This window comes from Thermobia domestica, chromosome 3 (genome assembly GCF_964235325.1).
Source record: "Thermobia domestica chromosome 3, izTheDome1.hap1.1, whole genome shotgun sequence".
NCBI classification, from domain to species: domain Eukaryota; kingdom Metazoa; phylum Arthropoda; class Insecta; order Zygentoma; family Lepismatidae; genus Thermobia; species Thermobia domestica.
In genome coordinates this window covers 48,299,081-48,319,650 of record NC_137456.1, presented here as the reverse complement: position 1 = coordinate 48,319,650, position 20,570 = coordinate 48,299,081, and the positions used below count along the sequence as shown (strand labels likewise).

At 35.1% G+C, this 20,570-nt stretch overlaps 1 protein-coding gene across 2 annotated transcripts in view; it reads right to left on the bottom strand.

Annotated features, from left to right (window-relative positions):
- Nucleotides 1–4,455: 4,455 nt before the first annotated feature.
- Nucleotides 4,456–20,570, bottom strand: part of LOC145680372 (uncharacterized) — a 55,996-nt gene continuing 39,881 nt past the window's right edge. For both annotated transcript variants that reach the window (XM_081750799.1, XM_081750800.1), the window contains exon 4: nucleotides 4,456–18,972. In XM_081750799.1, coding sequence (XP_081606925.1) covers nucleotides 15,219–18,972 — 3,754 coding nt within the window. In that variant the 3' untranslated portion in view covers nucleotides 4,456–15,218. The remainder of the gene's footprint in view (nucleotides 18,973–20,570) is intronic.

The window sequence follows — 20,570 nt, the reverse complement described above, 5'->3', positions numbered from 1 at the left end:
TTTTGAGTGCAAGAGTTTCCTAATGAATTAACATTTGTGTTTACATTTCATTAATTTTTGTTCCTTTTACCCTTAAGTATATCCATTTTGAACCCTTACATGATGGTGATTGTTAGAATAGTCTATAATCAATAATTATAAAATGAGTAATTCAAACTTGAGAGTAACAGTGAATACCCTATTAGAAAGGCAGTGGTCAATGTGTATGGTGGTAGTGACGGTTTCGGATGTTTTGAACGTTTAAGTGGTAGGAAGCAATACTGTATTATATTTGCACGCTTGTTTGAAATTTATAGAAAGTAAGAATAGTAGGGTGCATGTTATCACTGACTTGGATACTAAATATTACTCTAGGTGGAAAAATTACTTGTTTTAATCGAAGCAGTGATTTTTTTTTGTTTAATTAATGGTAGTGGCGACGAGGATAGGATCTTGAACAAGCATCAGCAAGTTATTCGAAACTTTCAATATAGGAGAGCACGGGACTAATGTTTATTTTGAACAATTACAAGAATCACTTAGGAGTTTGAAGAACGCTAGCGAAAGCAAAGGGAGTAGTTCGGTGTACAAGTTTGGAGAGTGGTATCAAGAAAATGAGTGGATCATGTGAAACGAGTAGTAACAAGCACAGAAATAACTCGAAGAATCAATATAAACGTTGAAAACAGAAGCTAAACCAATGGTAAGAGTATATGTACAACGTTTTTTTCAAATGCCAAGTTACATACCCTTGAGAAAGAATACCCAGTGTTGCCAATAAAAGACGCGCTACCATGATATATTGTATTATTATTACATTAATTGAAGGGCCCTCTCCAATATCAAGGTAAGTCGAGCTACCTTGATTCCTACGGCGTGTGGATTTACTTTCCTTTTCCGTCACCTCTAGTGCATATTCGAAGCGTCTGTTGTGAGAAAAACACTATTCATCTCCACCAAGTCGCCGTTTCCCGATGCGGATAATAGAGGGCGCCGCTGTGTGCGACTACTGAAGCAAGTACTGGTAGATGCGAGGAGGCGACGCGACGTGTTTGTAACTTTGTTTTCAAGGGTCGGTTCAAGTGAAAGCACTGGTACGAAGACATACTTGACCACTTTGTTTTGAAATGGACAAAATCGAAGCAGTTGAATCAGAATGACAGAAACGGAAGGGATGAAAGAGAAATATAAATCGTAAACTCTGGCAAAGAAACATAGCAAAATCAGGGCGAAATGGAGGCGGATATCCGAATTTTCTTTTTGACAGCACTTTGAATTTCCACACTAACATCGAAGAAAACAACATGAAAATTCAAAGTGCTGCAAAAAAAAAAAAAAAAAAAAAAAAAATCGATATTGAAATATTCGGGTTTTGAAAAATTCGAATTCCGGATATCAGACAAGAACAAAATACGAATTAAACGATGGTCATAGCACGATGAAATAGACAATAGGCTTTTAGCAGTTCTAGTGGAATAAATGAAAAGTGGAATTGATATTTGTGTTTCTAGCATGCACAGTAAATATTCTAAATTTTATTGGATTATTATTTTTGGCATGATGGATAATGCTGTCAATTCATTTGTAATAACGCTAGATGGAAAATCGGCGAGAAGGAAAAAGTAAAGTCCGTAATCCGACAAATGATGCGCTAAACATCCTATGCCACTGGCTACTGCTCGTGTCGCTTCTCATCTGAAAAAAGCTGAAGATCACTTTGACTGTATTGAGTCAAGTTCCTGTTGTTAATGGACAATTATTCAAAATGGCTTCAACCGTAGAAAGTAAATTCAAATACGGCCACCGACACTAAACAAAGCTAGATTACTTCTTCCAAATTTTTGGATATCCAAACACTTTGGTCTTCAATGAATTTACCATATATTCAAAAGGAAAGAAGCATCAACGCGGTGTAAACCCCACCATACAATCCGGAAAGCAATAGTATTGCGGAAAACGTTGTAGAGATAGTAAAGCAGTGTCTGAAAAAAAAAAAAATAAAAAAAGTCTTTGCAATAAAACTCCATGGAACTGCAAATAGGCACCCCATAAGCTGGACGAAATGTACAGCGGGGGACACTTCTAAATGGTACAGCCATATGGAGATTTACGGCTAAGGTGTACCATTTAGAGGTGTCCCCCGCTGTACATGCTAACATTCACATCAAGTAAGGCAACAGAGAAACCATCGTCGAAATCAATGTTAAATTTCCAACCACCCAGATAGTAATAAAGTACAGAAGGGAGCACTTAAATACGAAAAGAAAATTGAACAAAAGGAGAACAACGCGGTCTGGAACAACTTCCGACGAGATATTTTACCGAAGTTTTTTAAAGATAAATTACTCAGCAAGATGATCCCAATGGTGTTCTTATTAAGAATATGGGAAAATAAACGGCAGTGTCATCATCACCAATAACTAATGTCTTCAAGATCTGACTACTGAGTTTCAAAATATTTCCTATGCACATGATATACATACAAAACAATTTGGACGATATACATACTTTGCTTTTAAAAATTACGGCACAGATTAACGTTACCTCCTGCCTTTATCCCGAAGAAATTTCAAAAACGAATTTTGAAAGGAGTCCTCGACTGTTTTATTATTACACTAACTTAACCACTGGAGTAAGCAGGACCGTAGTCGAGGGAATACGGCGGTATACACCGTACACTACCTTCTGTTTCAAGGCGTATCGTACTTTCGTTTCGTTTATATTTGTTTATTTAATCGGATACCGACTCCAGTGATAAAGTGACTATATCATTTTCTTTTCTGACATACTCTTAGCTGCTATTCAAGTACCGATCATGCGACAAAATGTTTTTTCTGACTACTCTGTAATCATACACACAGACAGATAGACAAAGAAAGAGAGAGAGAGAACGAAATGCTTGAGTTTTACGTTCCACGGTTATGCCGAATAGGCTAAAGGAGACGGTGATGATGAGAAATAAATGAAATGGTAGAATGAAGAAAGTGGGAGGAAACGGGAGAACCCCGAAGAAACCCACACACACGATGTCTGTCCACACCAAGTTCACTTGGCGCGAGCTGGAATCGAACCAGGGACCCCATGCACCAGAGGCGAAGAGAGAGAGGAAGAAACATGGAAAAATTACGTTTGCTCTGTCTCTGCAAAAGTTCGTGCTTTTACGAATATCAGTATGAAAGCTGCGTTCACAAGTGGTATTTATATTTCCATTCTCCTCCATACCACAATTTTTTAAAATTCCTTTTGATATATTGGCCAGGATTTTCTGTTCCTTCTCAGTGAGTTCTGCGTACCTACACTCATTTATGTTATTAATGGAGTGATTTATCTAAGGATTATCAGCAACAAAACAGCAAAAAATGTTTTTAGACTATAAAACAGTATCGCAGCCTTTATATTTTAATGGAATTATTAATACATGAGCTTTACATAGTTAATTTTAAAAAGAAAGCCTTCTCCATTATATGTACTTTATGTCAATCATAGATGTTCACAAAACAGCATATACCTTCTGAAAATTTTGGGAGCACAATACTGAAAGTAAGCAATTTTATTTTGTAGTTCCTAAATATATAAGCACTACAGATCAGACCATAGTTTTATATGATCACCTGCAAGCTTTTACTTACAAAACTATAACGTAACAATTAATGAAGCTCAAACATCCACATAAAAATACCCCAATTTAATAACGTAGTGTAATTTACAATCACGCCGAGGATATTTATTGTCCTTAATATCTGCTGAGATATTGGTCTTTTATATATCTTATACGACCATATCTAGAATTTCCCACAAAAGGGTTTAAATAATACGAGGTTCACGAAAAATTATAGAAAATCGTCTGACTCTCGGATTGGGATTCTCTGCGCTAAGTAGGGGTTTTCTCCTGCCCTGTATTTTCCATGAACCTCCCACTTTTTAACCTTTTCTCTGAATGTTTTTTGCCTGCTAATTACATTGCATTAATAAAAATTTACCTTCTTTGAGGTTGTATTAAATGGCTATATACAGGTTTCGTTCTATTAACAGAAGCAAATATTATCAGTTAAAAGTTCATTTACAGCAATCAAGTAAATATACTTTTTTCGATTAAAATATGGCATATATTACATGCATATATACAGACATTCTGTTAAGATTATTATTATTATTATTATTATTATTATTATTTTAAACAAACGTTTACGACTTTCTACATTACCATTTAAATGGGTTATATATATAAAAAAAAAAAAAAAAAAAGTGAGAAATTTTGATATTTTGAAATCATATTCCTCTTGTGAGTACGATGTAAGTTTCCAACATACAAAATTGATTTAAATTCTATCCAATTTTTGATTACCGAAATGTAGCGTGCCCTGGGACAATTCTGGCAAGAGTCTATACTTACAAGTATTTCAGTTTTATAGCTTAATTCATTACAAAATATGTTATTTAGAATGACAAGGCAAGCATAATTGTTATTAAAAAAAAAAAAAAAATGGTTTTAGCACCTGGAATAAGCAATAAAAAAACTGCTTTCATCCGCGCAAGGGAATTTCGTAGCACTTAGCCTCAGGTTAATTTTTAAACTAGCATTTAAAAAAATAGTAATGTAGGTTGTTTAACCGTGTTCCAAAGTACTATATTTAAAAAATCGAATTTTTACTGCAATGAATTATATGATTTACAAAGGGTATTATAATTGCCTCATTTTGTAATGCTACGGAGCAATTACAGCAAAACAACTGGGGCAATTATGGCAGTTCTCTCTTTTAGCAAGCACATAAGACAGGGTGCAAAATTTCCGGTCGGCAGGTCGCCACTGGCGTCAGACGCGACCAGTGTTCAGTAGGAATGGTTCCTGCCTAAACTCACATGGCCGCGCACTTCGTTTCGCATGAAAATAATTGTCACTGAGTGAAAGAAAACACGGAATAGTCTTCACAACGGACATGGAATCCTTTTCTTTGTCAAACCAAAGGCCGTGGGAGGAGGGACCTCTCATAATTTGTACGTGAGAGATACTGGCGACTATCATTTTTGGATTGACGACTGCGTCTGACTTCGAAATTTTGCGCCCTGATATAAGATCTGAAGAATAAAATGTATCAAAACCATGTTTATTGGTACTCTATTTTAGGTCTGCTGAATTTGGATGTCTGTAAACCTCTCTACATTACAAATAAAGAATTTATTTTTCGATGTTATCTAGTGATGTGGATTTTCTTGCCGTCTTACCCTAAATGGACATAAAATAATTTATAGTAGAAGATAATGAAATGGTAAGGGAACTGTACATATGGGTTTCTAGGCATAAAGATGATTTTATTTCCAATAATCTGGACTCAGATGTTGACTAAGAAGTTGCTAGTTACGTTGTGCTTTTAGTACATCTCTTAATGTAGCTGGCAATATAGGCTATTTACATATTCCAAAATATACAGAGGTTGTTCAGCCTACGTTTGGCCGATTTCGTTCCTTCCCCCTCCCGCGCAGAATGGACTCACCCGACCTGGCTCTTGGCGTCCTGCAGTGTTGTGCAGTGGCTTTCTGGGAACGGAGTTGTCTTTCCGCGCGGACGACAATAACGCACAAAACAGGACCATTGTTGTGAGTGTTGTGTTAAATTTGTTTCCAAGTGTGTGGGTTTCCGCTCTGTGACCAAAATGCCGCCCAAACTAAGCCGATTTTGGGAAGGCTATGTTGCAGCTCTTTATGACGCCCACTTTAGTGTTTCTGTCATTAGAAAACAGTGCAACAAGAATGGTTGCAACATCAGTTTAAGTGAAATAAAAATGTTATTAAAAAGTACAAGCGCAACGAAGGTCCAGCATTTGGATCACCAACGAAGTTGCCTAGGAAGCGGGAATGCACCAAGGCCATCTCCACCATTCAGAGGAAACTTCGCAAAATAGCAATGCAAGAAAATCTGCCAATACAAAGGTGTATGGCTAATCGTCTTAAAGTGTCGTTGGGGACTGTGAGCCGGACCTTACACCATCAACTCAAGCTGGAAAAAATCACGAAAGCTCGCGACCATCTTCTCACGGATGCCCACCAAAAGGAACGAAAGTGTAACGCCCGGAAGCTGTACGAACGGCATCTGGCAAAACAAAGGTGGATATACGTCATAACGCTCGATGAAGCATGGATTTACTTTTCCGACTGCGGCAAACCGAGAGCCATCATGTACCGAGAGAAAGGCGCCAAGAACTTCAGGAGGTGGGTCCGTGTCCGTAAAGAATCCTTCCCAAAAGGGTTCATGGTCGTTACTGGCTACTGCTACCGAGATAAACTGAAGATTCGTAGGGTGGCGAAGAACTGCAAAATAAATTCGCAGTATTTTCAGGAGCAGATCATGCGGCCGATCTACGAGCATGAGATTCCTACAATGTACGGAAATGACGCCAATCTGGTGCGCATTCAAATGGACAAGGCCTCATCACATACCTCACGATCGTCCCTCGCATTCTACATGGAGATGGAGGAGGCAAGTGGTATACAGATGATACCTTTCAATGAGGTACCTGTTAATTCTCCAGATGCAAGTCCTATGGACTATTGTGGATTTGGATTGCTGAAGCGGGCTTTGGGAAAACGGTGTGTGACAACTGTGGAAGTACTTTGGAAAGTTGTGCAAAGGGAATGGGACAAGATTCCCCTCCCAGTTCTTCAGAGAAGCCTATTACAGTGGAAATTACACTGTCGGGCTATTGTTAGGAACCAAGGGAAACATCGAGCACTTACAGACCTGGCGCCATGGATTCTTCTAAATTTTTAAGTAAGTCGAAATTGGCTAAATGTAGACCGAACAACCTCTGTACAGCGACTGTAAATGTTTTAAGTAAGTTAAAGCCTATTTCTGAATTTCCATAATTAAATTATTCGCATTTGTTTCTGTAGAACGAATATATATACATATAATATACTGTCTTGGATTTTTCGTAACTTTCTTACAAATAAGATAGAAAACATTTAGAAACACCATTTTAAAGGGCTAAATGAGGCCTATGACATAACTGCAAAAAAGTCAGTCTATTGTAAATACAATAGAACCTAAGAGACTTTGCTATAATTCCTACATGGTTGGGGAAATTCTAGTAGTTGGGACTGCAAAAAACAAATCTCAAAATTCACTTACATGGGTTTGTATTTTTTTTTCTTAGTTTATGCAAATATGGAAGTAACATAGAATTATTATGATATTTGTCAAAATTAAAACAAAAGATATTTTTTTGGGATATAAGCAGATAAATGAAAGTTTACGTTTGCCTGTCATAATTGCCCCAGTCATCCTAATAACAGGTACAAAATATAGTATCGAAGTACTGTAATAGAGGGTGGTGCTGATAAATATTTGACAACTTCAATTTTGACAATATTTTTTACTAAAGATTGTACACTTTAGATTTAAAAGCGTCTAGGAAATCAGATAAAGCAACAAGTGCACAAACTATGATAGTAACTTATTCAACAATTCTCAAGTATTCAGCTACAAGGCTCTGAAATATTCTATCATCATTTACGGAGTCTGCCTAAGTGCCATCCTGAAATACTGAAAAAAAAACTCTTAAATATTGTAACACCTACAATACTAGTTTACTCACACTTTATGAAGCTGCCAACTATATTGAATCTTAGAAAATACATAAAAAGCAACGATTCAACTGATCACACTGACTGGATAAGTGATTTGCAGCACAACCAAAAGATTCTCCTTAGATATGATCACAAATAAAGTCCTAGCTTGTTCAATTTGTAAAAAAAAATAATTAGTTACTCTGTCTAAACTGTACTTCTAGTGTTCAGGAAACACTATTGCCTACAATTGAAGCTCAGATTAACTCACATTTAACTCTTAATTTCTTTTCAGTTTGTCAAAACTGAACAATGGGGAGGTTAAACTCTTGCTAATATACATGCTTTTGCACTCGAACAATTATTCTTTAAGTCCTATATTCCTCCCTCCTTCCCCTCTATAACGATAATACGTATATGTTACTATGGACTAAGGTCTGTAACATATGATACTTTCTTTTATGGCCAGATCTGCCTATTCATGTTGTTAGTTGGGGCCAGATGTCAATATCTATGCTTTTTACAGTTAATTTAAAACATAAAAGGTACGCCATTGTGAATTAGTGTATTTTCGTTCATAAAGAAGATATTTTGTAAATATCACGAAGGTAAATGTTAAAGTATTTTCGAAAAATACATAAATTCGCATATATCGTATTCTGTGTTATGTCATTTTGAACAGTTAATTAATAAATTACGTTTACTAATTCTTTATCACATCAAAACGAACTTAGAGCAAATATATATCGAAGTATGAACTGAAATAGACATTATAACCTCGTACTGCAAAAACTCTCCACAAGCCTTTTTGTAACGAAAAATGTGATGTAATTAGTTTTGTAAAATTATGAAAAGTACTTACAAGATTGCTGTTATAATCATTATACTTACATACTTATACATACTCTTTAGATATTACTTAAATGTTACATACTTTTTAACTTATTATTTAATTACCTGAAACTTTTGTAAAGTAACTGCAATACACTATTACAAATTTTTGAATTTTATAAAGCTATTCACAAGTCACCACAAGTTAATAATAATAATTAAAAAAAAAAGTTCTACATTACAAGCAAACATTTCTAGTGTATTCCAATTGCTAGAAGTTCATGATTGAAACAGCAATCTTATAAGTACTTTCTTATGTTGAGAAGAAGAGCTAAAAATTAAATGATTTTTTAATACACTTAAGGAGGCGGAAGAATGACTAATGATAGTGAAATTTAATTTTTGTGTTCTCTTACCAGGAACTGAACCTGGAACCACGTTCACCCTGAAAGGACACAAGCTAGCCATTAGACCAGCGAGTAGGGATGAAAAGAAAAGTTATTCGAGTACACAAGTAAGTTTTAATCTAATTGCTGTTCAGTCGAGCACATAAAATAAGTGCACGATGACAATCTGCAAGATGATAAAGTTACCCTGAGCTTCCGATAAAGGAGACAATGTTTGGTGAAACAGTAAGTAATATAATTACAGTACAATTTAGGAACAGTAAAATAATTACTTTTTTTTTTTTCAAATTATAGAAATATGCGTCAAATTATATCTTTAAATACATATCTTGGAAAAATCAGCACCACTTCGTACACAAGTGTTGATTATCCACGTCAAAAGACCATTAACGTAATTAAGAATGAAAACCTACACAAAAGGGGAAAAAAAAACACATAACGAACGTTCTACATCACTCTCAATTAACTTAAGACTTAACATGACTAATAAATATATAAATAAATAAATAAAATAACATGCAATGTTATTAGTCACAAACGGAGTATACAAAAATTCACAAAACTACTTCATGCTGTAGCGTCGTTAGATTTTGGAAAAGCCAAACTATAAAGGAATATACAGGGATAGTCAAAATTATGTTAACATTTAAATGGACTGAACTTTCTTGTTTGTTTCTTTCAGATGAATGTGATGGGTGATAGGTTAATCCCAGATGAAGAGTGGTGGCAAGCTTGATGAATGTTTCATTCTCCAACCGCTAAAAATTTAGATAACTATTTCAATGAAATCAACCAAGCCTTTTAACAATTTATCGTATATACAATTACTACAATTTATCGTAGTGGGAAGAATGGCTCGGTTGCGGACATCTACAAAGATAATGCTGGACGTTTTATAACAGATAACTGCTGTTCGACAGATACGAATATTTCTGTTCAACAATTCATTCAAAATGATCAACAGAAATCAAGCACACGACGCAGTTTGGAAACGAAAGATTCTACAGAAAATTGTTTGGATCATTTCAACGCAGGAACTCGGATCGTAACCATACCATGTCAAAGTGTTCAAAATTCTGACAAGATTAAAACCGTGTTCGCGTGGAACGCTGTCAGATTTTAGCGGAAATAGCGAATATTCAACATGACATGATTGTAATTTATTGGATTCAACAAGGAATCAACTCTCCTCCCAAGTCAGTCAGGTGAATCGACACAATATAAGCTTTTGGGGTACCGAAAATCCACGAATGATTCCTAACTACGAACGTGCCTCTGCAAAGGGAAATATCAACTGCATCGTTATCTCTTCTGATGTAACTGGACCTTACATATTTGAACTTCAACAGAGAACTCCGAAAAGTAGTTATGTATGCTACAATCACACTGCATAGGTGAACTTTCACTAACGACATGTAAAGCTTGATATTTTTAACAGGATATTGCACATGCATATTTTGCTCGTAATGTTCTTCATTTCCCCCACCACTCGTATCAAAGTAGATAGATAGGGAGATGAAGACCTTTCCATTTCCCCGATCCGTTGCCTTGCTATTTCTGATTATAAGGTATGCTGAAAGGGTCTGTACAGCACGAGAGTTCGGAGCATCAACGAACTTAAGGAAAGGAACGTGAATAACATCTATTTCTAGAAAATCGTGTGTCAAAGTTTTAAATATGCTACATTTCATCATTTCCATTAGTGTGTTGACAACAATTAACAGGTTGAGACCTTAAAATAAATAGTATAGTTATGCTAAATGTTTTTTGAGTTGCGTGTTTTCATTTAAGAGTTAACATAGTTTCGATTAACCATATCATATACACTTTCCTATATATAAAAAATATGCAGTTATTTACAACTTGACAACAATGCAGTTATCTACAAATTATGACCAATTATTTCATTTTTATGTTCACAGACTGAATGTATTAGTTGCATTACATATCAAATACACTAGAATTACATTCGACTTTACTTCCCTGCGTACAGTTGGCAACATATAAAGAATGTTTGTTGATTCCGAAATATTTCGTTAATCAAACACAAGCATAAACGAACACGAACAAGCTACACTATTTATGTTTAAGAATACTACTTGGTAAATATTAATATTTCCAATACATTCTTCATTGTTTAAAACGAGCTATTTAAGTGAATTATAACGAAAATCTCACCAAATTGATTGGAATTACTAATTGAGTGCATAAAACATTTTGTAATAATTAACTGGAAGGAACATTAATCAGATGACTAATCAATTAATTGTAACTGATTGGAGTTTACATTCCCTTTTTTTGACTCGGGTTACAAGATAAGAACCCTACAGTTTAATATGAAATCGAGACCAACATCCACTCGCACCGGAAACTGAATTCGTATTTCCTGCATCACAGCGATAATATTTACTATTTAACTTTAAGATAGGTCACGGAACCTCTCGAAAAGAATGTTTTAACAAATGAGTCTTCAAAGTCTGCAATAATAATGAAGAGCTGACATATATTTGAAAAAAAGGAACAACGATTATGAATTAGGGAGAGAGAATCATCGTACATCCTTAATAGACTAGTTATTTAGTTTCTACCTGTTACCTTTAACATGATCTATAAATATGTCAAGTCAAATAAATATTTTTATACTTCTAGGGTTATGCAACGTTTCTTAAGAGTTAATCCGAGACATAAAGTTTCTCACTGCACATGATAAAAATTAAGCTTGGACAATACGAAATTTTAACAAATGCTCTAATGTAACAGCACTACTTCACTTCAGTATATACACACACAAGTTTACGATCATTTTGCTTCGCGCAGTTCATTTTAACACAGTTGTGTCACATAAATTGCATTTTAAACTCAGATTATGCAAATAACTCACATACTGTAACACACTAATGGAATTTAGCTTTCTTTAATATATATACTGTATATACATACGTAAGATCATTATAAAAAGTATGACTAGTACGTATCTTAACAGATTTCTATTTTTTAACATTTCAACATCCACGTTTTCATCACATAGTTGCGTTCAATCATTAAGAGGCAAAACAGTTTAAAATATGCAAACTAGAAAAAAAGAGGTATATGACAATGTTACTCCTTCCACCAAACGATCTCATGTAATGACTATATGACACTGGTATGTGACGGTTGGTGAAAGCATTATTACTGATCCAGGTTGTCACATACAGGGTGTTCGAAAATAACGCCAAAAACTTTGATTAATGAATCCTCACACAAAATCATGAAAGAAGTTATGAACGAACTTGGGTCTACAAATGCGTCATTCCAGAGTTCTATCCCGTCCAAAATTGGTAAGAACAATATTCAAAGGATTAAAACTCGAGAATATCGACTAAAGGGCAAGAAAAAGAACAGTAGTTATTATGTACCTAGATTCCATCAACGTGCCAGTGGATATGGAATTTATGCCAGTTTTCAGCTCCTGATCTAACCCTTTTTCGTTTCAAGAAGGCTTCAGGATTCTCCTCCTAAACTTCGAAGATAACCTTGTTCCTCATCTACTAGTACATTGATGGAATCTAAGTTAGAAATAAAAACATTATATTCTTCTACCCGACCTTGATTTCATTCTCGAATTATGACTCTTCGTTTTCTCGTTCCGACGAAATTTCAGCGACGTTTAATTTGGAAATGATACATTTGTATACTTATATTGATTTATAATCTTTTTCATGTTTTCGTGTAAACATTCATTTCCCAAAGTTTCTTGGTATTGTTTCCGAATACCATATATCATTTTGAATAAATACTGCCATCCTCATGTACTTCTTTCTTTCTCCTGGTTTGTATTTTTTAATAATTTTCAATCTGATGATGAAGCGCAAACTTTTTTATAAAATTAGGATGTTTAAAAGTAAAATGGAAAGCTATTGAGATAGGTGCTGGTTGATTTCTACAACGATATTTCTTAATCCTAATTTAATAATATCAGATCATAAGTAATTCAGAAGTCTGTCACTAGTAATATCAAGTAAATAATTACACATCAATTTTCTGATGACCAATGTAAGCAAGATATAAACGAGATCACTATAATAATTTATGTTGAAATATAATTTTTTGTAACTAGTATTCTTCAAGTCGTGTTTCATACTTGTGCGTACGTATGATTAACCTTACTTCACAATAAACAGAGCAAAACTATACCACAAGAATTATACATAGAGTCACGCAACAGATCCATAAGTGTGTGGAATATATATTTTCTTCATTAGGAAGTGGCAGTATTTTGAAAAGACTACAAAAGGCATGGAACTTAAATGCTAGTAATAAGCCTCAAATATCAAACAATTTCCTCAATGAAACTTAAAAAAAAGGGGGGGTCGAAAAACTGCATTATCTCTACTATACAGTACTGTCTACAAACTATTTTGGTCACAGATGTATGACTAACAAAAAATATTGTAACCGAAGATTCTACATTAAAACTCAGATAGAGAAGCTTAACTACGGCTTCAAATTTGAGAATTTACTTTATGTACAAATGTTACAAAAAAAAAGTTCCTTCTGGTAAAATCCCTTCGTCAGTTCGGGATGAATGAACAATTGTCATATAATGTCTTACAACTGAAAAAAGATACTTCATTCCAGGGAACTCACTCTTAAATATGACTGTACATTGTTTTCGTATATCAAGTAATAAATATATTAGACTGAGATTCGGGTACTTTTAATTGCGACCTCCACACTAAATTGCAAGTAAATCTTATGACTGCAATTGGAACCGTTAAAATTCATTAGTAACTGGTGCAAAATTCCCAGCACAGACTCGATTACTACAGTTATCACTGAAATTTAATTTTCTCTTGGATTTAATGCCTCCGGCAGATTTTATGTCGTGAAAACGAATATTAACGATAGCATCACTACTCGGTGTAATAATTTCGTTGTTATAACTTTCAATCAGTCTGTAACTTACCGACGAAACAATAAGAATTTAAAATTAAATTAGGAATCAATCAGTAAATTTTCGATACCAAGAATTAAAATATAGATAAAAATATATGTTATACATCTTTCAATGTGTTAAGATATATATCTATATGAAACATAAATTAATGTAAGGCTAAGGTTTCATTTTTTGTATAATACATTCTTATGTACAATAAGAACAACATACAGCAGCATACTTAGCGTATTTGGATTTTATCAAAACAACTATAATTTCGATTACCTGAAAATCACTAACATCTTTGTCGGATCAACAGTACGTTTGAAGTTGTAAACTGAGTTACCAAATTTTACATATTCCCACTGTGGATTTTTCATGAAATAATAATCTTTTCAAAACTACAGAAACTCAATTGCGACTTTCAAGTAGAGAGAAATTCGTTATTTTTAATGACGAAATTCCCAGATCGAATATGTAAAATTTAATAACTCAGTTTATAACTTCAAAGGTACTGTTGGCCTTGACAAAAAAATTTCTGTGATTTTTAAGTATTCGAATTATAGGTCTTTTAGTAAAATCTTCTACAGAATCTATTTACATTCTTTGACTGTACAGAATTTTGTGTTTGTATGCATTTATCGTATTTACGTGAATCTAAGGCGCCCTCAAATGTACGATGCACTCCCAATTTTTGAAGGAAAAATTAAATGAAAACGGAAAAAAAAAAACTGAATTGATTTTAAAGAATAAAAAATAATAATAATAAACATGGGAAAATAAAGGAACATTGAAGGAACAATCTCCGCTGTCGTAAATCCACAAGAATGATTACTCTCTTTCATTTGCCACTGTCTTGCGGGCTAATTTTAAAGGGTTTTTATTTCGCGTAAAGTGCACGATTTTAGTTTTGCATTCTGTTCGTACACACAAAATAACACATTATTTACAGAATCGTGATTAACGGGATTAGCAATTATTGGCAAAACCCCATCTAATCTGGCCTAAATTTGCATTACTCTAATCTACGACGCATCTTTATTTTGGAGGGAAAAAAATCGACAAAAAAAAGTGCGTCTTAAAATCGCGTAAATACGGTATGTACCTAAGTTTTCTTTTAAATAAACCTTTGTCCTTAAATAATGACCATGCCTTTTGCATTTGTTTTATATTTCTTGTAAATATGGAACAGTAATGTATGCTGCCACTCTGTTATAATTAGTTCCAATCATACTCGGAACCAGGAAATTTATGTAAGTTCCAAAACTCTTTCCTCAAAACCTTTTAGTAAGGTAAACAGAGGCATTTTAAATTATAAGGAACGCTTTAACAAAAATAAAATCAACCTCTAAAACGCACAGTTGCCTTCCGAAGAAAACATATACACTAATGCGCATGTTATATCTTACTCTGTACGAATAACGTATAAAATTCTGCTTTGTCTTGTATACTACACACACATATATATATATATTATATATACGAACTGAGTTTTTAACTATAAACACGCCTTGAAATATCTATGACGTCGGAGTAAATCTTTCTAAATGTGTAGCAAGATGGTATTTTAACTGATCACCTCTGTAGAAGGCTTTAGGACAAAACTGACACACGTGTTTCTTTATTCCTGTATGGATCACTCTGTGTCTATACAGAACACTTTTATTAGCGTACACTTTTCCACAGTCTTTACACACATGACGCTTATCGGGCGATTCATGCATTCGCTCATGTTGCCTTAATTTCGAAATCTTTATGAATTTTTCTCCACAAGTTTTGCAGGAAAATATCATCAGTTTTTTAGTAGTCGATTTCGACTTCATTTTTTGAACATGTGGCTGCTCTTTAATTATGACGTAATCTCCATCTGATTTTACTTTTTGCGTCGAACCCTCCACTTTCTCTGTCAAACTGTTTTCTTCATCACCGTAAGTTAAAACGTTTTCATCAATTGCCAACGGATCACTTACTGTCGTTAACATTGTCTCATCCTCGGCTTCTTCGTTGATGTTTGAAGCGTTTTTGTTCTCGGCTTCGAACGACACAGTGCCATCATCATCATCATCAATGATGACATCGTCTTCTTCATTTGCATCCAATGCATCCCCAATCTCTTCCACTTCATTTGCTTCGACGAATAAAGAGGGCAACACAACGCTGCTTTCTTCGCTAGGATTATCTTCAGTCTTAGCCGTATCCGTGGTAGCACTTCCTCCATCGCTGTCATGCTGCAGCAAGTGCTGTCGGAATTCGGCAGCGTCCGAGTAGATTTCGTCGCATTTTGTACATTTAAACTTATTATGACCAATTGCATATCGTACATGCGTATAATAGCTACCGTGTATTCGTAAATGACCTGTCAACTGCCTTACTTTGTAGAATATCTTCCCACATATTTCACATGGGTAACAATTGTCCGCTTCTTTCGCTACTTTGTACTGATATTTCGCTCTCCGCTTTCCGATATCCCCTTTCTTTCGAGATTTAGTACGTTTTTTATAGTCTTCATCTAAACTATCTAAAAAGTCTATCCCGTCCTCTAAATACTTACTAATGCCACCCTGAAGACTACATTTCCGTCTCACTCTTCCAGTCTCTTTCGAATCATTGTCAGCCTGACTAGAAGAATCCTCATTTTGTTTAGTTTCCTGGGAGGTTTCTAATACTTTTTCACTGTCCAATGATTCCGTTACATCAGAACACTCATGTGCGTCCCCAGTATAAGATTTCCCACACTTATTACACACGGCACTAACACCACTTACACCATCCGATTCTAAAACGTCTGGAACGGATTTTGAACCCTCTTCAACATTCGCAACGCGTTTTTGATAATAAGGGCTGTGAATTCGTAAGTGTCCACGTAACTTCAAATTAGTGGCGAACTGTTTCCCACAGAAGTTACAGGTAGTTGGTTTGGGCACATTACGTTTCGCATGAAGGGCGGTCATATGAGCACGCAACTTAATACGATTTGGGAAGTCCAATTTGCATAAAATACACCTAGGGATCTTCTTATAGTTAGGACTATGAATTCTGGAATGTCCTCGTAATTGTAAAAAGTTTCTAAAATTTTTACCACAAATATTACAGCCATAGGTATTGCTGACAGGATCATAAACTTGGCATTTACCGAGCGTATCACCTTTACGTACTTTACTACACAATTCTTCCTTTTGAGAAGACGTAACACTTACACTGTCGTCCGAAATAACTTCACTTTGCACAGAATTCTCAAATCGAGTAGAATCAGTTTCAGAAATGGCATCGGCACTTTGGTTGTCCGCATTATCTTTATTCTCAGAGGCCACAATAGTTGAAGGAAGGCCAACTAGATGTTCACCGCAGGGCGTTTGCTTATGAATCAACCACTGAATAGTACTTCTGAATTTCTGTCCACATTTACTACAATGATACCTCTTCTGCAAGGTAAGACCTCTTTTCTTTTTAGCACCTGCGGAATGAATATGCTTATGACCGTTTAACTTGAAAACATGGCTGAATGATTTACCGCATTTATCACACGAGAACGGTTTATCGTTGATTACTTCTGAAACATTAATTGGTGCCTCTGTTTGGCTTTGCGGCCCTGTTTCCACCATCAATTGAGCACAAGCAGACTTCCCAGTTTCAGAATTCATATGCGACTTCAGCTGTTCCTCAGATTCGAAAACAGTGTCACATATTTTGCATTTGTGTGTTTTGGCGGCATCTTCGTCTACTACTTGTATGGGATCGGTTCCAGAATTACCAACATGCACAAAGAGATGCTGAACCAAACGTGTACGATGATAAAATGCCTTCTGACATGTTTTGCATTTGAATTTTTTCTTGCAAATCGGTTTTGGAATTCCATCATCAGGAGTGATAGAAGAATCTGATTTCTTTTCAGACACTGATGATGATGTGTCATTCATTTGGGTTAGTGCTCTCTTCGTACCTCGTTCACTTATTCCGGTATGGTAAAACACGTGGCGTTTTAAATTGATAGGATCATCGAATTTCTTACCGCATAATTCACAAGTATATATAGAGGGCGTAGTAGCCACTTCTTCTTTCACTTCCTCTTTTTCTATTTTAGGCTTCTCTTCAGTATGTGACCGCATGTGTTTGATGAGATCGCTTCTAGCAGCGAATACTTCCTTACACACCCTACAAGTAAAGCTTTCCTCTACGTTATGATGAAATTTCAAATGTTCTTTAAGCCGCTCTTTAGCCATTGTTAATCCACATTTTGGACATTTTTTCTTGCCCTCAGCCACAAGTTTATTTGCCACAAAAGTAGGCCGTTTACGACGATTAGACTTAAATGTTCCATCATGCTTTCTCATGTGATGCGCTAGCTCATCGACCTTAGCAAACAATCGATTGCAAGTTCGGCACAAGAAATTCTTTCCCAGAGCATGATTTTTCATGTGTCTATCTAAGTAATCCTTTCGTTCAAATATTACATTTTCACAATGAGTACACGGGTATTCTCTCTTTTCAGCATGTTTTGCCTTGTGTTCAATCAGTAGCTGTTCAGTGCTAAAACATCTGTTGCATTTATCACATAAAAAGGGTTTCAACTTCAAATGGACTTTCAAATGGCTTCGGAGATGGTCGTTACGTCGGAACCTCTTCCCACAATTACGACACAAGAAAGGTTTAATGCCCAGATGGATTTTCATGTGTTCATTCAAAATGATTTTTGACGACAGAATCTTACTGCAAATTCTACACATGTGTTCCCTATTTTCATGCGATCGTTGGTGCAATTTTAGTTCATCTTCCTCTTCAAATTTATCTCCGCAAAAAGTACAACGAAATTCTTTCTTTTCAACTATTTCGTGTACTATGGCATGAGAAAACAAATCGGATTCTTTCGAGAATTTTTTACCACATGTGTCGCACGAAAACGGTTTTGGTTCAGCAGTTTTTCCTAATACATGTACCTTGACGTGCGCATAATACTCTTTCTTCTGTTGGAAGTTCTCTCCACATACGTTACAAGTGAAATTTCTTTTCGAGTGAATCACCATATGGCGCTTTAAATTGGCTTTCGTTGTATATGCCTTCCTGCAAATTGGGCACACGTCCCCTCTATTCTTAATGTGACCTTTCACATGAATAATAATACTGTAGTATTTTGTATACACTTGCCCACACAACCTACATATAAAATCCTTGTCCTTTGTTTTAACATAGCGATGTATTGAACCTGGAGCACAGATATTTTGTCCATCTTCCGTCTGTAGTGAAATGGAGGAACCGGTTTTCTCGGGAGTTTCTTCACTAGAACAGAGATGAAAATAAATGAATATAATTACTTCAGAATTTCACATATATTATATCTAAAGCAAAATTAAATAGTTAAAAGAAACTGCCTATAAACATAACATCGTAGACAGTGACAAACTGTTTCAGCTGTTATAGGCGAGTATTGTTTTTTTTTTTTTTGTTTTTTTTTTTTTTTTTTTTTCCTGTTCAAATACACGTCCATTATCACATTTAAGCTATTTTCCTAATTAAGTACTTCATTGAAAGTCACAACCCTATCGACCAACAAACATGAGTCTTTATTAGAACAAATCCTCGATAGAAGTAAAAAGTTTTAAATACAATATCTGATAATACTTTGCATATCCAATTGTTTCCGCAAGCAGAGATAACATAATCATTTCTTTTATCGTTTACAAGACTGTAGTGGCGGCTCCAGAGTTCTACAGGAGAGGAACTATACCGGCACTGGCGGTGAAACCACCTTTACCCTCCCCCCCTCTCCCCGGCTTTGGACTCTCTTAATGACTTTTCACTTTGAAGGCATTCTTTTCAATTCTGATGTGAGGCACAAATACTACAGGAAAAATATCAATGAATTATCCCTTCCATAATCATATATCCACTGTACGTCTTTACATACAAAATTACTGAACTTCATTTTAAATATTTACTAATAGACGCTACAAGATACATATCTCGTAAATTACTACACTTATCTTGTTCCAGACAATACTCGTAATTTTATTTAATATCGTTTCTGTTCACGCTGGTATCTTCCTTAACGTGTTGTCCTTACTTCCTAACATAACCGTCTTCAAAGAGGATCTTTCTAGATTTGAAAAGCACATGATCATTAGAAAACACAAAACACTATTAAAGTTATAGTATCACTTGCTACTCCCCACCGTTATTCACGTATAGAGTTCTGTTCACAAATATTGAAATTCCAAATTATGAATGTCACTGATTGGGTTTACAAAACTTTTTCACATCTATCCTAACATGTAATGAATAAGTTCGTTTACGTGTTTAGGTCAATAAGTCACGTGAAGAAAAATATTTTAGTATTCCTCTTTCGATAAAATAATTTGCCACAACGGAGTTCACTATCTCTTACTTGAAGTAGCTTTGCGGCTGAGACACTTCTTTGCTGTGACCACAAATAGCTCGAAGTTCCAAGATATAACTGAAATTCAATAAACTACTGCCTCTTTTGCAAGTTTGCTATAAAGTTTTAATGACTAATGAAACTTTTTTTTTTTTTAATCATATTTACCTTTGTGTGAATTCTCATTTACATAAATAAAACTCGGAACAAGCTATATTTTGTTTCGACATTATAACAACGCGTTCATTAAACACGTTTTGATTTACACCTCCTTTTTCTATTATTTGGTTATTTATTGAAGTATACCGTCCTTTTACAGCAGCGACGCTATATGAGACATTTGCCTACAGTTTGAGGTGGAATTCGAACCACTGTAATGCGCTCACTGCTCTCTTGCTGGAAATCGAACCCGAGACTTACTCATCAAAAGCACGTCCGATAGCTACCAAACCAACGGGTTGTTCTGACAATAAATATAATGCTGAAAGAATCAATGTCCTCC